Source organism: Staurois parvus, unplaced genomic scaffold (assembly GCF_062004578.1).
Source record: "Staurois parvus isolate SC_StPar_1 unplaced genomic scaffold, SC_StPar_1.0 ptg000077l, whole genome shotgun sequence".
Classification (NCBI taxonomy): Eukaryota; Metazoa; Chordata; class Amphibia; order Anura; family Ranidae; genus Staurois; species Staurois parvus.
In genome coordinates, this window is record NW_028317873.1 from 5049354 (window position 1) to 5067551 (window position 18198).

Below are 18198 nucleotides of genomic sequence, written 5' to 3' on the forward strand. Positions count from 1 at the left end.
TTCACTCTTCTGGTTTGTTCATATTGTTATCAATCAAGCCCTGATGAAGGGGGTACCCTTGGACCCCCAAAATTAGTTGGCTACTCCATTATGTGTGAACGCAGACATTGGCAGCCAGAAAATGAACAGCAATGTGTCCATATGTAGGTCAGATTGTGTTGCACACCTGCAATGCAGTCTGTAAGGAAAATGCACAAACCAAATTTCCTGGAAAACCTCTTTAACAAGGTAGTTGGGCAGTTTTTGAGTGATCAGTTCAGGAACCTGCACGTTGCTACCAAGGAAAACTATGTCTGCCTGCATGCAGATACTGTGGCTTCTATTAGTAAATTCATTTAAATGCATATGTTCAGTCAAACCTTTTTTCTTAGTTTAAGATGGAATGGAGAATGGTTAGATCCCCGGTCTAGTTTTTCGTGCGGAGAGAGATTTACCTTCACTTCTTGTCCTGCTGAACATTTTTACTAGACAGGAAGTGAGGAGAAATCTCAAACAGCAGACGGAAATACAAATACTTTTTTGTTAAGTACGAAAAAGTGGCCCGGCGACCATCTTTGATCTTGGAGGGTCAGTCATTCACTTGCATCTGGCACTATTGTGATTTTTAACCCACGCTTCTTTGATGAATAAAGTATCTATTTACATACTACACTATGAGTTTCTCCTTGTGTCTCCTGTGAGGAGCTTTTCAACCTTTACGGCCCCGTTGTGACCCTATACCAGTTCCAGAGAGAGGGAACGTTTTATTCCATACATCTCTGCAAGGATACTTCTGGCCTGTGGGATCTCATCTTTACCACACGAGGGCGCTTCATCTCTACATTTTCCAGTTCCTATCTACTCTCTGACCAGAAAGAGAGGGGAATCTTCAGGATATTTATATATGCGTATTACCAATACGCTTCTGGTTAGTGCGCATGTCTATCATTTGCACTGGAAAAACAGCGAGCACCATTACAGGACTGCATTTTATTTGTGACTTTTTACTTCTAGTTTGCAACTGTCATCTTTACTAATATTATACAGCGCTGCATTTACATATATGTACTTATATTAGGATTTTATATGCGTTTTCCTTGAATGTTCAGCTGCTGACACTTTGGAGCGCTCACTGTAGCATTTCTTTCTACAGGAAAAAGCTATAACCCCAGTCAGATTTGTATTTCTGTCTGTCAGACTTTCTATCATTTCTTGACTCATGAAATTGTTCTGAGCAGGACAGGAAGTGAGGTTAAATCTCACTAACAGAGCACTGGAGAGCAGTTAATGTCTGACAGGAGTTCTAATCCTTCCCCCACCCAGAAAATTTTTTTTGGGTTAACATACACTACAATTTTTACACAACAGACACAGCTTGGTATAGGAAAAGTGTTTAGAGCATCCAAGTTAGCCATATATAAATGACATTATAACAGAGATAAATATACAAACAATATTTTATTTAAACATAAATTGAGTAAATTTGTACTTAGTAATGCTGAGTAACAAAAGCATTACAGTCATAAAGCAATAGGTAATTTGTATAAAGCACTGCAGTACCTGTGTACATTCTTAGAATGGACATAGTAAATGAATCTACTGTATATTCACATTTAATAACTATGATTACTTCTCTAATATGTCATATTAAAAATATATAATTAAAATAAAGCATACACTACAAAAATATTTCAATATTTTAAAAAGATGTGTGATTTCCGATTGGTCCATAAGAAGTCTATCATTAAAACAATATATTTAGAGTGAGTTTATTTTGTTAACGTAGATGTAGTATATCCATAGGGAAAGAACAATATGCAAAAAGAAAAAAAAGGATGCAAGAATAAGCAACACAACAATAAACAATACAAAACAGACAAAAAACAAGTAATTTTGGAGATAGCAGTCCACATAAGTGCCAAGCTTTTAAAAAGATAGCACTAGGACGATGAATGCATGTACTGTTGTGGCGTAATATGCCTTTGCGAATTCACTGACCTGTCAGTCATGATTTTAAGAGAAACCCTCAACATAGAATATAGGATCTGGCCTGTTTTTGAAGGTGCATGGTAGAGGGCATTATCCTTCCTTCCTTATGAAGAAGTAGTTACATTTTGGACCGATTCACACCATGGAGTGTCGTTAACTTTTTTTTGACACCTGATGCAGATTGCAAATGTAGTGCATTTTGCAAGCAGTTTGAATCACACAGGAATGCATAGCGCGATCTTGTGCGATTCAGAGGTGGGCATGGCATGAACTGGGCTTTCAGGTGTCACAACACCTGATATACTCACTCTTGTTTGTTGGTCAGTGACTTACCAAATACTGAAGAGAGACAGCTGGAATGCATCTTTAAAATCGGGTCAGAAGATTTATAACTTCAAGGGTTCATTTTAAATATTTAAACATTTTAGGATAAAAGTCATTACACACAGAGAGACCTTAGAATCTTCCATCTTGGCACACAAAACTTACAAAACAAATATAAGAAACACACAAGCAATTCATTTGCATAGCATATAAAAATAAGGTTTTAATTTTCTTCTATATTTTGACTGCATCATGGACTAAAGTGTGCAATGGTTTGGAAACAATAGGTTAATTAGAAATGTATATAAAAATACTGTCAATTCCCCCGCTCCCAAAAATATCATGTTTTAAGAGCAACACTTGAAATAAGAATACTGGGGAAGTAAAAAAAAATCATAACTCAATTTCTTGTAATTAGTTAAATAACTTTATGGTTAGCAATTCAAAGGCACTTCTTAACATTTTTTACGTGGAGGTAAGGTACCACACCAAGGTACAATCTCCACTAATGAGGACTACTAACTTCATTACATGAATTAGAAAATCTGCTTACATGAAAATATTTCTGATTCATGGCTTGAATCTGTCAATGCTAATATGCAATTTCAGTAATTAGTATTTATTGCACATAGTTATGTTTATCCAGCCGTATGATAAATTATACTGCAACAGGTAATTTATCTCTATTGTAGACCACCAACCTTCAATGACAACTAGCCAGAGTTAGATAAATGCTGTGGTAGAAAACAGGGGCGGACTGACCTTTTGGAAACTCGAGCACTGCCCGAGGGCCTGGGATCAGTAGGGGGCCCTATGAGATGCCCCTGGTATCTTTTTCATAGGCTTTTTTTGAGTTTGGGCAAGGACACAGGGGCCCCATGATCCCCTATTGCCCGGGGGCCCCATGAGTTGTCAGTCTGCCCCTGGTAGAAAACAAGAAGCCTACAGGTGTGTTTTGTGATCATTGATATTATTCATACTTTGCAGTCAGACATCCCAAGTACTGCGTGATCCTATCACTGCTCTATTTCAGGCTGAATATCCTACTATTTTTAAAAAAGCACCCAGCACTAGAAGTCAACTAGAATTAGGCTGGACAATGCAGGAGTTAAAAAAAAAAAGGTTCCACGACTTCACAATGTCTGTGATATATTGTTATCTTTTGATAAGTTTCAAGCCCTTTTAAGCTAGGGTGCAAAAACAGATATATTGGAATATAGAAATATGGGAAACAGGTCTGTAATTTGCAATACAACCTATTGTAAGGAATGTCTACTAACGGTGCCATGTGTGAATCATTATAGGAAACCTGTATTGAGGAGGTATGCAGGTCGCAAATGCTAACTTTTTCTTCTGAATGTACTAGTTGGCTTTCACACTCATCCAACAGCTTCAACACTTTCCAAGGCAGGCCACAGACAATGCGATTTTCTTTTCTGTAACCACAGGTTGCAGGAAGGAAAATCACTCGATTCCCTCATCAACACAGTCAGTGTTGATAGGGGAATCCCTCCCATGGAGCTATTTACTGTGTACTTCCAGCAGGGGGGAGCAGTTTCTGCCAGGAGAACACAGTGATTAGTGGTAATGGCTATAGCCACCAGCAATAATTGCATGGAAACTCTGACAGACTGGTTGTATCCAAGTCGTACAACAATCAAATTGGGTACAATCAGCCTGCCCATAGACAGTTCAAATATAGGCAGGTCCCTGCTGAACCAGACAATATTCGAACCATCTATGGTTGGATTAAGTCACTGACATAGAACAAGTTATAAAGATTTGGGGCTCTTATAGCAATGCCAGCATCCATATTTCTGTCTGATTTACTTTAGAAATATTTGAAGTTTATGCAAGAATATGAACATTTCAGTGTAATTTACCTTTCACAGGCTTACTAACTCTTATTTATCATTTTATTTACATTTACTTAGGAGTTTACTTAAAATCCAGCAATACTTCCATAAGAAAATGCTCTGCACAATAATTAAGCACATTAGTGTACTTTAGAAGCATGCACTGCGCTCCTCTGGCTTGAAGAGTCTGAAGCTGGCAGAGTGCATTAAAAGTAAATAGCAATTTAAAAAAACAAAAACCTGTAAGCCGGGCTACATGACTTATCCACTACAAACATGTAACATGTATAACTTCATAGGTTACAGCAGGCTGCATATTGTTGCCTGCTTTTTGTGAATAGGTAAGCTATGGTATGCAGTAGTACTGCGAAATATAATAAAGCTGATAGGGATTTATGCTCTCCATAATAAATAGGTACATTAGTTTGTCTAAGGGATGACTGTTAGCGATAAGAGTCAGAAATGTGAAGCTCTACGGTCTGCAAGTTACTGCTCATCGTCTTCCAGCTCCCAAGTAACCCTACCATCATCAAAACAGATTTCTGTAGCTACCGCATATCTTTTAACTGTAGGGATTGGTTATGGTATACTTTTATGCTTGCTTGTATACATTTACACAAGACACTGGGTATTACCATGAGGTCAGGCAGTTGGCAGAGCAGCAACTGTGATATCTCACTTCTAACTCAGGAGGCCTACAGTCATCATCTCATAATGTAGGTTATGCTAAATAAGGTGGCAAATATGTCGTTTATGCTACTGATTGAGTGACTGATTTTATTCATTAATCAGTTATATTGGCTATCTCTGAGAGTTGAAAAGGCACATGGTAAACCACAACGTATTTGCACTGAAGACATATTGTACAAACAAAAATAAAGACAATTCTTAGAGTTGGCACATTACAGCAGCTATGGGTTGATTCTATGTTTACCTTTATCAATATAGAAGCCAGAATACAATTAATATCCCATCTCTGTAAAGTTATTTACAGTTGTGTGCCCGTGTGAGTTCCGTCCATTGCAGGGTGTAAAGGTGTTTACATAGCTCCGCTAGTAATGTGCATTTTCACTATGACGAACATATTGTACCTGACCTTTTAGAATCCATAAATAATTGAAAAGTACGGACATATCTTAATATTTCTATACATGTGCTAAACAGGTGTTAAAGAACCTTACGTGTTATTTGAATGAAATCTGCTCATAACAGACCACAACTGGAAGACAGCATACACAAACATTAACATTTAGCCAATGCACAGTTACCATTGATAAACAATACAAAATGAAATGATGAAGTAACCCATTTATCTTTATAGGCAATGACTTGCCTATAAAATGTCACTTACAAATGTGCCTTCAGCAGCTTACAGTAAACCTATAACTTCCAAATTATCAGTAATCCAAACTAAGCATATGATAAAAACAAAAAATCATAAAATACCACATCAAAACAATCAGAGGATTCAAAGAAATAGACAGTGGGGTTCTATACACGTTTCCTGTGACTGTTGAGTCCGGCCCTTCTTCTACCACCCTGTTTGATCATCAAGTATGATTAGTTTGACCAAATGGCGGTTTGAAGAAGACAAGGGGCTAAGCTCAACTTTTTCCAGAAAAAAAAAAAAAAAATCAAGCTTTGTATAGAATAACAGATGCCTATATCTGTGAAATGTACTCATCTTTTTGATATGCAGTTTTCAAAGGATAAGTGCTGCTTATGGATTTTTTCATAACACGCTCAGCTTGAATTGCCCAGTTTTGGGGCAGATTTTTGTTACGTTTTTCAACCAATCTACCACTGTACATTCTCAATTCTGTCAAAAACACTTGCACATTCATTTTCATTAACATTCCTTTAACTCCAACAGTTTTAAATTCTATTAGTTATTAAGGACAAATACAGAGCAAATATCGGACATAAAATTAGTACGCTAAAAGTGTATGCGCCCCACTATCTGTACATACTGGATACAATTAAAATTAATAAGGCATGATACACTTTCCTTACATGTACAAAACAATGTACAAGAATGGCTTTAATCTGTTAACTTCTTGTGTTCTGCAGAGATATAATATTTTCTTAACATTTTGCAAATTTCAAATCACTTCAAGATATGAATTGTATTCAACTCCCTCCCTTCTTGTAGGAATGCAATGGAAATGTGATTGTGTCATTATTATGAAAACCAAATTAAAAACGTAACCAACTTTTTTGTTTCCCCAAAGCACAACTACATTTTCTTCAGGGAACCAATCATGACTTTCGACACAAAATTCACTATAGCACTAGCCGGCTGTTCTGGATCATGTTCTGCAAAGAGGTGGCAGATGTTCTCATTTCCATTGCCTTTTCTGGCTACAAAGCCAAAGACTCTGCAGGGAAAAATAAAAAAAATTTATATTATACTACATAATGCTTATTGTGCAATATAAGTCTTTAATTCATTGTCTTTATTTATCATGGTGAGGAATAAAAAAAAATATACCTTTTTTTTAGTGAGGTACAGTGGGGCAAAAAAGTATTTAGTCAGCCACCAATTGTGCAAGTTCTCCCACTTAAAAAGATGAGAGAGGCCTGTAATTGGCATCATAGGTAGACCTCAACTATGAGAGACAAAATGAGAAAAAAAAATCCAATCACATTGGCTGATTTGGAAAGAATTTATTTGCAAATTATGGTGGAAAATAAGTATTTGGTCAATATCAAAAGTTCATCTCAATACTTTGTTATATATCCTTTGTTGGCAATGACAGAGGTCAAACGTTTCCTGTAAGTCTTCACAAGGTTGGCACACACTGTTGCTGGTATGTTGGCCCATTCCTCCATGCAGATCTCCTCTAGAGCAGTGATGTTTTGGGGCTGTCGCAACACGGACTTTCAACTCCCTCCAAAGGTTTTCTATGGGGTTGAGATCTGGAGACTGGCTAGGCCACTCCAGGACCTTGAAATGCTTCTTACGAAGCCATTCCTTCGTTGCCCGGGCGGTATGTTTGGGATCATTGTCATGTTGGAAGACCCAGCCACGTTTCATCTTCAAAGCCCTTGCTGATGGAAGGAGGTTTGCACTCAAATCTCACGATACTGGCCCCATTCATTCTGTCCTGTACATGGATCAGTCGTCCTGGTCCCTTTGCGGAGAAACAGCCCCAAAGCATGATGTTGCCACCCCCATGCTTCACAGTAGGTATGGTGTTCTTTGGATGCAACTCAGCATTCTCTCTCCTCCAAACACGACGAGTTGTGTTTCTTCCAAACAGTTCTATTTGGGTTTCATCTGACCATATGACATTCTCCCAATCCTCTTCTGGATCATCCAAATGCTCTCTAGCGAACTTCAGACGGGCCCGGACATGTACTGGCTTAAGCAGGGGGACATGTCTGGTACTGCAGGATCTGAGTCCCTGGCGGCGTAGTGTGTTACTGATGGTAGCCTTTGTTACGTTGGTCCCAGCTATCTGCAGGTCATTCACTAGGTCCCCCCGTGTGGTCCTGGGATTTTTGCTCACCGTTCTTGTGATCATTTTGACCCCACGGGGTGAGATCTTGCGTGGAGCCCCAGATCGAGGAAGATTATCAGTGGTCTTGTATGTCTTCCATTTTCTAATTATTGCTCCCACAGTTGATTTGTTCACACCAAGCTGCTTGCCTATTGCAGATTCAGTCTTCCCAGCCTGGTGCAGGTCTACAATTTTGTTTCTGGTGTCCTACGACAGCTCTTTGGTCTTCACCATAGTGGAGTTTGGAGTGTGACTGTTTGAACTTGTTATCAGTATAAAAGACACATGTCCACAACCTCAAACAGGTGCCATTGATACAGGTAATGAGTGCAGGACAGAGGAGCCTCTTAAAGAAGAAGGTACAGGTCTGTGAGAGCCAGAAATCTTGCTTGTTTGTAGGTGACCAAAAACTTATTTTCCACCATAATTTGCAAATAAATTCTTTCCAAATCAGCCAATGTGATTGTCTGGATTTTTTTCTCATTTTGTCTCTCATAGTTGAGGTCTACCTATGATGCCAATTACAGGCCTCTCTCATCTTTTTAAGTGGGAGAACTTGCACAATTGGTGGCTGACTAAATACTTTTTTGCCCCACTGTAAATAGAAATAATAGGGGTTTATTTACTAAAATTGGAGAGTGCAAAATCTGGTGCAGCTCTGTAAAGAAACCAATCAGATTCCAGGTTTTATTGTCAAAGCTTAATTGGACAAGCTGAAGTTAAAAGCTGATTGGGTACCATGTACAGCTACTCCAGATTCTGAGTAACCCCCCCCCCCCCACATGTTTTCAGTTGTAGCCAGCAAATGAAGCTCTAGGCTCCTTTTCTCATGTTTTCCAGGTTATCCTTACCAGCTTTCCTTTTAAAAAGACTGCTGCCGCTCACAGAGCTCAATAGCTGAAACTCTAATGTACATATAGAAATCAATGATCAGAGGAGATTCATCCCCCCTCCCTCTACTTGCCTTCCTGCTGTGTTCTGAAGAGACCCTATTAAGTTGCAATCAGAGGGGGGAGTCGGAAGAAAAATAGCTTGTATTAAATGTTTATTTGTAAAACAAAGCTTTTCTACAGATGAAAAAAAAAAAAAGATATAAACCAGTCAAGGTAGTATTGTCAGGTAACACCAGCATTTTATTGATTTTACCCATTTGAATGATAAGAGTTTTGAGTATGTTTTTAAAGGCAAAGTTCACCTTTTTTATTCTAAATTCCATATCCCCTATGTAGCAATATAGCATTAATGTTCTTCTTTTGCAGAAATAAAAAAGCTTTCCATTTATTCTACACACCCTTACCTGCCATGTCCACATGGCTGTATAAAAAAGCTTATCCATTATTTCTCCCTTAGTTCCTAGACAGACTTTAGGTCATGACCCAGGAAGGAGTTGACCAGCTGACCTCATTAGCACACCCCCTGCATCATCTACCTTTCTATCTACCACCCACTTCCAGGTGCACAGTTTTTTTTTAATGAAATGCAATAAATCGATCAGTAATCACTTGCATAGATCATTCATTTGGCAGAGTGTCCTGAGTGGACAGCCTATGTGGATAGCTGTAGTATTGAAACCAGGAGAAGTGTGTTCTAGGTTCTGTAAAGTTTACCATACACTATACAATTTGATTGTACAATCTCCTTTAGATCTACCATCAACTATGTAGTGCAAGGACCTGCCTGATTGGATAGAGTGATTGGATAGATGGTGTGTCCTCCTAATATATAATTTTGGTAAATCTAAAAGAGATCATACAGAGATTGTACATCATACATCAGATTGCATTGTGTATGGCCATCTTTAAACAAGTTCCCTCCTTTGTTCAGTGAGGGATAACTCATGCCAGACATGCTTTACAGCGGTTTAAATGTAAGGTTATGCACTTGGGGGCTAAGAATATGCATACATCATACATACTAGGGGGAGTACAACTGGGGGAATCAATGGTGGAGAAGGATCTGGGAGTTCTGGTATATCACAAGCTTAATAATGGCATGCAATGCCAAGCTGCGGGTTCTAAAGCGAGCAAAATCCTCTCTTGTATTAAAAGAGGTGTAGACTCCAGAGAGAGAGATATCATATTACCCCTGTACAAATCATTACACAAAAAGAACATTGGGGAACTGGAGAAAGTACAGAGAAGGTCAACGAGACTGACAAGAGGCATGGAGGAGCTCAGCTACGGGGAAAGATTAGAGGAACTGAATTTATTCTCTCTTGAGAAGAGGAGATTAAGGAAGGATATGATGAACATGTATAAATACATCAGTGGGTCATATAGTGAACTCGGTGTAGAGTTATTCACCCTGAGGTCATCACAGAGGACAAGGGGGCACTCTTTACGTCTGGAGAAAAAGAAAATTAATCTCCAAACACGGAAAGGTTTCTTCACAGTGAGAGCTGTGGAAATGTGGAATAGACTCCCTCAAGAGTTGGTTCTGGCCAGCTCAATGGATTGTTTTAAAAAAAGTCCTGGATTGTTGCTTAGATACACAGAATATAACTGGATACTAACATTTATAGAATATCCAATTGCCTCTCAGGGGATCAAGAAGGAATTTTTTCCCCTGCAGGAACAAATTGGATCATGCTTTGCTTCGTTTTTTTTTGCCTTCCTCTGGTTCAACGGTGGGTGTAGAATTATAACTTTTTTTTTTTTTGCTATGGTTGAACTGGATGGACTTTGGTCTTTTTTCAGCCAGACTAACTAAAAAGGAGTGGATGGAGACACTCAACTGTCGAGCCCTGTTCACACCACTGCATTGGGGCATTTTGGAGCATTTTTTCTTGTCATGCATAGGGCTGCCCATTCACTTGAATTGGCTTCCCTACATGCAAAGCAATTAGTCTAATTATTACAGAGTAATTCCATGCAACAAGTGAAACAAATAAATGAACTGTTAGTGCTATTCAGCCAACACTGTCATAACATAAGAAATATCACTCAATTTGCCTTAACCCTTTCTCTCCTGCCAACAACTTTTAGGTACTTAAACTACCAACCACTATAGCAGCCGGGAGTTTGTTTATAACTTTATCCCTGGCTAATGGCTTTTTTTTGCAGAAGTGAAGCCACCTGATTACTTCTTTATGTGGAAAAATGTGTCGTTACCCCTGCCTCAGCCCCCCAGTCAACGCGCCCTAGGCTTACCTGTAATAAGACACAGAGCAGTGTAAAATTAACAGGATTTCGAGCAACATCTTTTATATTTTACCAAACAATTTGGTGCTATAACATGTTTGTGTACAATAATTTGAGTTTTTTTAAATAAAATATAGATTTGATAAATAGTAGCACACTTTAGTATATACAGTGGTGTTCAAAATAATAGCAGTGTGTTGAAAAAAGTGTATAAAGCTCAAAACCCTTCTAATAGCTTTTATTTCCATCCACACAAATACATTGGGAACACGACACATTCTATTCCAAATCAAAACATGAAGAAAAATATATCAAATTTGTGTTGTTCCTCTAAAAAAAATTGAAGAAAAGTGAATATTAGACTGTTCAAAAAAATCGCAGTGTTTGTATTCTTCTTTACAAACTCAAACATTCACTATATAAACTGAAAAATGTTTGAAGATTTTGCTTTCCTTTGAATGACTTCATGAATATTTGGTTGTAGTCGCACTGTTTCTGAGAACTGCTGTACATCTGTGTTGCATGGAGTCACCCAACTTCTGGCCCCTGTGAACAGGTATTCCAGCCCAGGATGATTGGACTACATTCCACAGTTCTTCTCTATTTCTTGGTTTTGCCTCAGAAACGGCATTTTTGATGTCACCCCACAAGTTTTCTATTGGATTAAGATCCGGGGATTGGGCTGGCCACTCCATAACGTCAATCTTGTTGGTCTGGAACCAAGATGTTGCACATTTACTGGTGTGTTTGGGGTCATTGTCTTGTTGGAACACCCATTTCAAGGGCATTTCCTCTTCAGCATAAGGCAGCATGACCTCTTCAAGTATTCTGATGTATTCAAACTGATCCATGATCCCTGGTATGCGATAAATAGGCCCAACACCGTAGTATGAGAAACATCCCCATATCATGATGCTTGCACCACCATGCTTCACTGTCTTCACAGTGTACTGTGGCTTGAATTCAGTGTTTGGGGATCGTCTGACAAACTGTCTCCGGCCACTAGACCCAAAAAGAACAATCTTACTTTCATCAGTCCACAAAATGTTGCGCCATTTCTCTTTAGGCCAGTCAATGTGCTCTTTGACAAATTGTAACCTCTTCAGCACACGTCTTTTTTCAACAGTGGGACTTTGCGGGGGCTTCTTGCAGATAGCTTGGCTTCACATAGGTGTCTTCTAATTGTAACAGTACTCACAGGGAACGTCACACCTTCTTTCATCTTCCTGGAGCTGATTGTTGGCTGAGTCCGCGCCATTTTGGCTATTCTTCTATCCATTCGAATGGTAGTTTTTTGCTTTCTTCCACGTCTTTCAGGTTTTGGTTGCCATTTTAAAGCATTTGCGATCATTTTAGCTGAGCAGCCGATCATTTTCTGCACTTTTTTATATGTTTTCCCCTCTCCAATCAACTTTTTAATGAAGGTACGCTGTTCTTCTGAACAATGTCTGGAACGACCCATTTTCCTCAGAATTTCAGAGAGAAATGCATTGTAACCAGCATGTACAACATTTGCTGCCTTCCTTCCTTAAATAAGGGCAATAATTGCCACCTGTTTTTCAAAGAATGAATGACCTCACTAATAGAACTCCACACTGGTATTATTTTGAACACGCCCCTTTCAATTAGTGATTCAATAACACAGAATCAGCAGCATGCATGTCATGACTGTTGGGTCTGTTGGATTTCTATTACTCTACTACACCTGCTAGGAAATTATTTGCCATGTAGAAATATCATTTCTGCCAAAAACAGTGATTGATCCGGTTAGTTGATGTCTGACTGCTATTATTTTGAACACAACTGTATTACTGAGTCACATAAAAAATAGCAACTAAAAAAGGTATGAGCAGCAAAAATGTTAATCTGAGTTAGTGTAACTGTGGCCAAATTCCCAGAGGTTCACTGGGGGTATACTTTTAAATGTTTGTCCTGTGCGAGATCTAAGTTTGCTAATTGTATTACCAACTATAGTTGATATACATTTATAAGGCATAACCCATTCTAAATGGCAACAGTAAGAAATGGCTTAGTACTGAATTTCTTTCATATCAGAGATTTCATATGTTAGGACAGCAAGGAGCTTATAATAGGTACAGTATCTTTAGTATTAGCTCTCCCCTGTACACATTCCAAGGTTTATTTTTACATTTTGACTGAAGTGTACCTTTATACTCATCCTGTTTTTTAATTTATAGAATTTTTTTTAGACATTCTATCTGCACAAACTGCATTATCACTAAAACTGTACACATAATTCAATACAATCAATACTTACTTTGCAGAAAGTCCATCTCTCTTCCACCTAAACGGAAAAACAAAAATTAGCTGAAAACTTTGGATGGATATTCAATATTAGCTTCTGAGTGACAGAAATAGTTCTTACTTTCTGTCCTGTGGATCCAGGGCACAGAATATTACAGTATTAACTGGATAATGTCTTCGAAAGAAGAGCCTAGTAGAGAAAGTTGGGGGAAAAAAATAAACTTTTGTTTTAGGATATATTAATATTTTAGCTGCATAATATTATGTGTATGCTCAGGTGCTCAATGAAACAATTCTATACAACAATGCATGCCAGATATTTCTGCTGTTTGCCTGCATTATTAATTCAGAAACAACAGCACTGAGATTAGAGATAATTTGACAAATTATATTTTAGGTGGCATTGCAATATGCTACCTCTTTCCCAGCTAGGTGAACAGCAAAAATACATTCTAAATGAGTCATGTTTTTATTGAAAGCAGAAACAGCAATGTGCGCAATATCTTTGAGAACCATTTCTTTTATCACATTGCTGTTATCTTCAATTCCAGTGGTGCTTTCACATATCTTTGTGCCTCCATGAAAAAAAAAAAAAGACAGGTTGGTCACAGGGGTGGACTGACCATTTGGAAACTCAGGCACTGCCCGAGGGCCCGGGGACAGTAGGGGGCCCCATGAGATGCCCCTGGTACCTTTTTCATAGGCTTTTTTGAGTTTGGGCAAGGACACAGGGGCCCCATGATCTTCTATTGCCCGGGGGCCCCATGAGTTGTCAGTCCGCCCCTGGTTGGTCAGACTTCCTGGGTTACTGTAATACACATTCATAATGACAATTACTTTTAGGATTTAGAACATACCCAATATTCCAAATTTACTCTATTTTTCATAGAATCCTATTGGGAATTATTTGAGACTGACCACTGCACTTCAGTAATAATAGACCAATCAGTAAGTGGTAGGATATACAGGAACTCCAGCGTGCTGAAGGGTTTGTTTAACCCCTTGCCCTCCAGAGGATTTACCCCCCTTCCTGACCAGGCCATTTTTTGTGATACGATTCTGTGTTACAGTAACGGACAATTGCGTGGTCATGCAACGCTGTACATAAATTAAATTTATGTCCTTTTTTATCCACATATATATGTGATTTTACACAGTCCTGATGCCCTGTAGCAGTAGTTTTACTATAGGGCGGCAGGAAAGAGTTTAACCAGCGATGGGTTCCCGTGGCTTTTCTGCACAAAGTGGTCATACAAATGCTTGTTGCAAAGTTTTAACTAAATGTTGTTAAAGAAAGTGGCATAAAGTAAGGTGGTACCAAAGTTGCTGATGAATTAACAATTACCAGGATGGTTTTCCAATGCTGATCTAGAACAGTCTCTTTCAAGCAGGGTGCCTTCTGGGTTCTTCAGTGATGCCTTGGAAAAATGCTTAAAAATTGCCCCAAATTCCCCAAAAACTGTAAACAAGACAGCAAGTGGATCAAGCCTGACTTTTTGTTACACAAACCACAAGTTTGTATTATTCAGCATTACGACCTTGGGCACTGTGGGGGTCATCCGCTGACATCCTAACAACCAATGATGTAATTGGTTGATAAGGAGGACGTCAGTTGCCTGAATCCTTGTTTGCCTCTCTCCATCAGCACTGGGGTCACTTTAGCTGAGTGAGGGAGAAAAGGAACATTGGAATACATGTTGGTAGCAGTGTGCAAAGGTGCAATAGCTTTGAAAGAATAAACCACTTCTAATGTTGGGTGTCCTACGTGTGTGGATGTTACTGCATTACATAAAACTATTTGTTTAGTTCTTTACATTTTAGAATGGGGTGCCTCAAGACAGTGTGGAATTTTAGAGGGTGCTTTGACTGAAAAAAGGTTGAGAAACACTGATCTAGAACACCGGTTTGAAACTGCTGCAAATCCACAGTTATCAGTCAGGGCTCAAATCAATATTAATTTATAAAAATCATATAATAAACTTCTAGGAAAACGTTTTCTACAAGCAGGTATGCTGAATAGTTCCTAGCTTTTTTTTGTACAAATTCTTTTTACCTAATCCTATATGTTAGAGCAAAAGAAAACATATTCAGTACATCTCTGTAATACATGCAAATTTCCCTGTTTTATTCCTTTTAAATACCCTACAAGTACAAAACAGAAGTACCTGTTGATCTTCCAGAAATGCACTCAGCTATAATGAGCTGACAACACACAATCAGGGGAATTCAATAAAGCACTCATGACACTTTTCTGGCAGTATGACCCTTTAAAATGGCCTGAGGCAGACTGAAAATGCTGCCAGTTTTGTCAGCTTTACCAAAATATTTGGCAAAGTTGGGTAGTTGCTAAAAAGTGGTTGTAAAGTCTATTTTTTAAAATAAAATATTAAACAGGTTCATACATACCTGCTCTGTGCAATGGTATTGCACAGAACGGCCCATAACCTCATCATCTGGAGACCCCCGCTGGCACTATGGGCGCCTCCTCTTTTGTAGCCGCTTGCTATGGTGGCAGACATGCAGGTTCAATCATGGACTGATCTCTGTGTGTCTATTGACACACACAGCACGGCTCTGCCCGGTCCCTCTCTCTCTGCTCACTGCATTTGACTGACAGCAGCAGGAGCCAATGGTTCTCGCTGTTTTCAGCAAAACCTGTGAGACCAGGGAGAGAAGACCTGCAGCCGGGCAGAATGCTGGATCGAAACAGGAGTCTGCAAAGTGTTGGAGGGGCGGGGGTGGAGTGACACAATGGTAGGATTTTTACCTTAATGCAAAGAATGCATTAAAATAATAATAAAAAAAAACTTTAGACTAAATTAAAGAATTAATTCTTTTTCATAGATAACAAAGTTGGAGAAAATTGGGATTAATTCTAACTTGGTGTGCACTTGTCTTGTACACTACTATGTAGCAGAGCAGCATGGTTGCTGCTACTATCCTCTCCCATCACTGGCTGTCAAGGACATTGTTGGCTTCACAGTCTCTTAATCTGTGGCACTGACTGGTGGAGCATAACGCTTAGGCTAAGGGACTAGTTCTCCATCAGGTCCGCTCTTCTCTTCACAGCACGCAGTGGATGGATTTTGTAGCCAATAGCAAGTTGTCTTTTGGCTATGAAACGCACTCAATGCCTGCTGTTAATGACAAGGGGAGCAAATCTCCACCCACTCAGATACAGAACTCACTGCTGCTGCGCTGTCTCTGGGACACGGCTGAATATATACTAGCGATATCTAGAAAGCCCTGTTTGACCTTCCTATACAAGTGGGGGTTAAAGGGTCTGGTAAATAGTTTTGTGTGATCCCTGGTGGTGGTAGAGTCCCTGAGGAACTCTTAATTTTCCATCAAAGGTGGAGGCCTACCATACACTAGCAGAGGAATATTGCAGCCTGTTTCAAATTGTTCAGACTGCAGCCTTTACATGGACTTATAATTTAAACAAATTTTTATTAAATATCATCTACATAACTGTCTTGGAATATAAACTAGATTTACTATAGGAGTTTGTATCCTTCTATATATAGTCTTTTAAAAGTATATTTTTGTGTTTGTTTTTTTTTTTTTTTTTTTTTTATTAATAAGGGATCATGGTGAAAATTCTCTGGTTGCTTAAATGGGGATCCATTCTGGTTTGATGATGGTGGTCCATTCAAGGAGATAATTTTTTTTAGAAGGCTTTTGGGTGTTGTTCAGAAAAGCCATTGTCTTCTCCTATATTGTGTTGTCCAGGGGCGGACTGACCATTTGGAAACTCGGGCACTGCCCGAGGGCCCAGGGTCAGTAGGGGGCCCCATGAGATGCCCCTGGTACCTTTTTCTTAGGCTTTTTTGAGTTTGGGCAAGGACACAGGGGCCCCATGATCCCCTTTTGCCCGGGGGCCCCATGAGTTGTCAGTCCTTCCCTGGTGTTGTCCATTATATTGGTTGCATCCAGGCTTTCATGATTGTTTGTTCAGAAGCCCCCCCCGTTCACGAGTGCAAAGGCGAAAACACACATTGGTCCTGTATGCATTTGTAGACAGGTGATCACACCACACATGTGAAGTGTTGCTGCAAACGTCAGAGTGAGAGCAATAATTCTAGCACCAAACCTCCTCTGTAACTCTAAACTGGTAACCTGTACACACTTATAAAGTATTTGGTCTGTGTAAAGGTTGAGTCTACAAGCTATGGTAGCAGTCATTGAAAATATATCACAACTGATGTACTGACATCTCATTTCTTGAGGCCCTAACATGCCAGGACAGTACAAATACCTCACAAACTAAAATATCTAACTAATATGTAGGCCCAAAATGTCTGCTTAGATCCTTAGATCAACTTTTTTTTGGCACTTATCAAACAGATAAATATACTATTGAAAACAGTATGTTATATAACAGATAACAAGGGAGTAAATGGTTAGAATTTACACTTTAGCATAAAAATGAAGGTATAACATTCTTACTTCCGTTGATTGTCTGTTAGAGTGATTCCTTGAGCAGACACCTTGAAATGCACCACAGTGGACACGGGAGGTGGATCCTGATTTTGGGTTATGCTGAGAGCTTTCTGCACTGCTTGATACCCTGTAAGGGACTCCATTTCCACAGAATTCAGATACCAGACATTACATGCTGCAAGTGATAAATTAGATCAGAAAATTAATAATTAAAATAGAATATGATTGTAGTTTATTGGGCTAGGTTTATGTCCTTGTGATTCAACCTGTTTTGATGTGTGTTTTGCTGTGAGTTGTGTTAGGAAGCCCATTAAAAAAAAAACATACAGAAATTGTGCCAGAGAAGTGCACGTAAAAAGGATTAGTAAGACCTCATTTGGAATATGCAATTCAATTTTGGGCACCAGTTCACAAAACTGGTTGGAGAACTGGAGAAAATGCAAAGAAGGGCAACCAAACTAATAAGAGGCATGAAGGACCATGGCTATGAGGAGAGATTAGCTGAACTGAATTTATTCTCTCTTGAGAAGAGGTGATATGATCATCATGCATAAATACATAAGTGGTCCATATAGTGAGCTTGGTGTAGAGTTATTCAGTAGTCATTACAAAAAGACAAGGGGCACTTGGAGGTAAAGTAATTTAACCTCCACATACGGGAAGGCGTCTTTACCATAAGAGCTGAGAAAATGTGGAAAA

General features: G+C 39.0%; 1 protein-coding gene across 1 annotated transcript in view; it reads right to left on the minus strand.

Moving 5' to 3' along the window:
* Window positions 1-1418: 1418 nt before the first annotated feature.
* TNS3 (tensin 3) overlaps window positions 1419-18198 on the minus strand; it is a 325962-nt gene continuing 309182 nt past the window's right edge. The window contains exons 22-25 of the mRNA XM_089669481.1: window positions 17506-17674; window positions 13178-13246; window positions 13070-13096; window positions 1419-6526 (exon numbers count right to left, since the gene is read on the minus strand). Coding sequence (XP_089525607.1) covers window positions 6385-6526; window positions 13070-13096; window positions 13178-13246; window positions 17506-17674 — 407 coding nt within the window. The 3' untranslated portion in view covers window positions 1419-6384. The remainder of the gene's footprint in view (window positions 6527-13069; window positions 13097-13177; window positions 13247-17505; window positions 17675-18198) is intronic.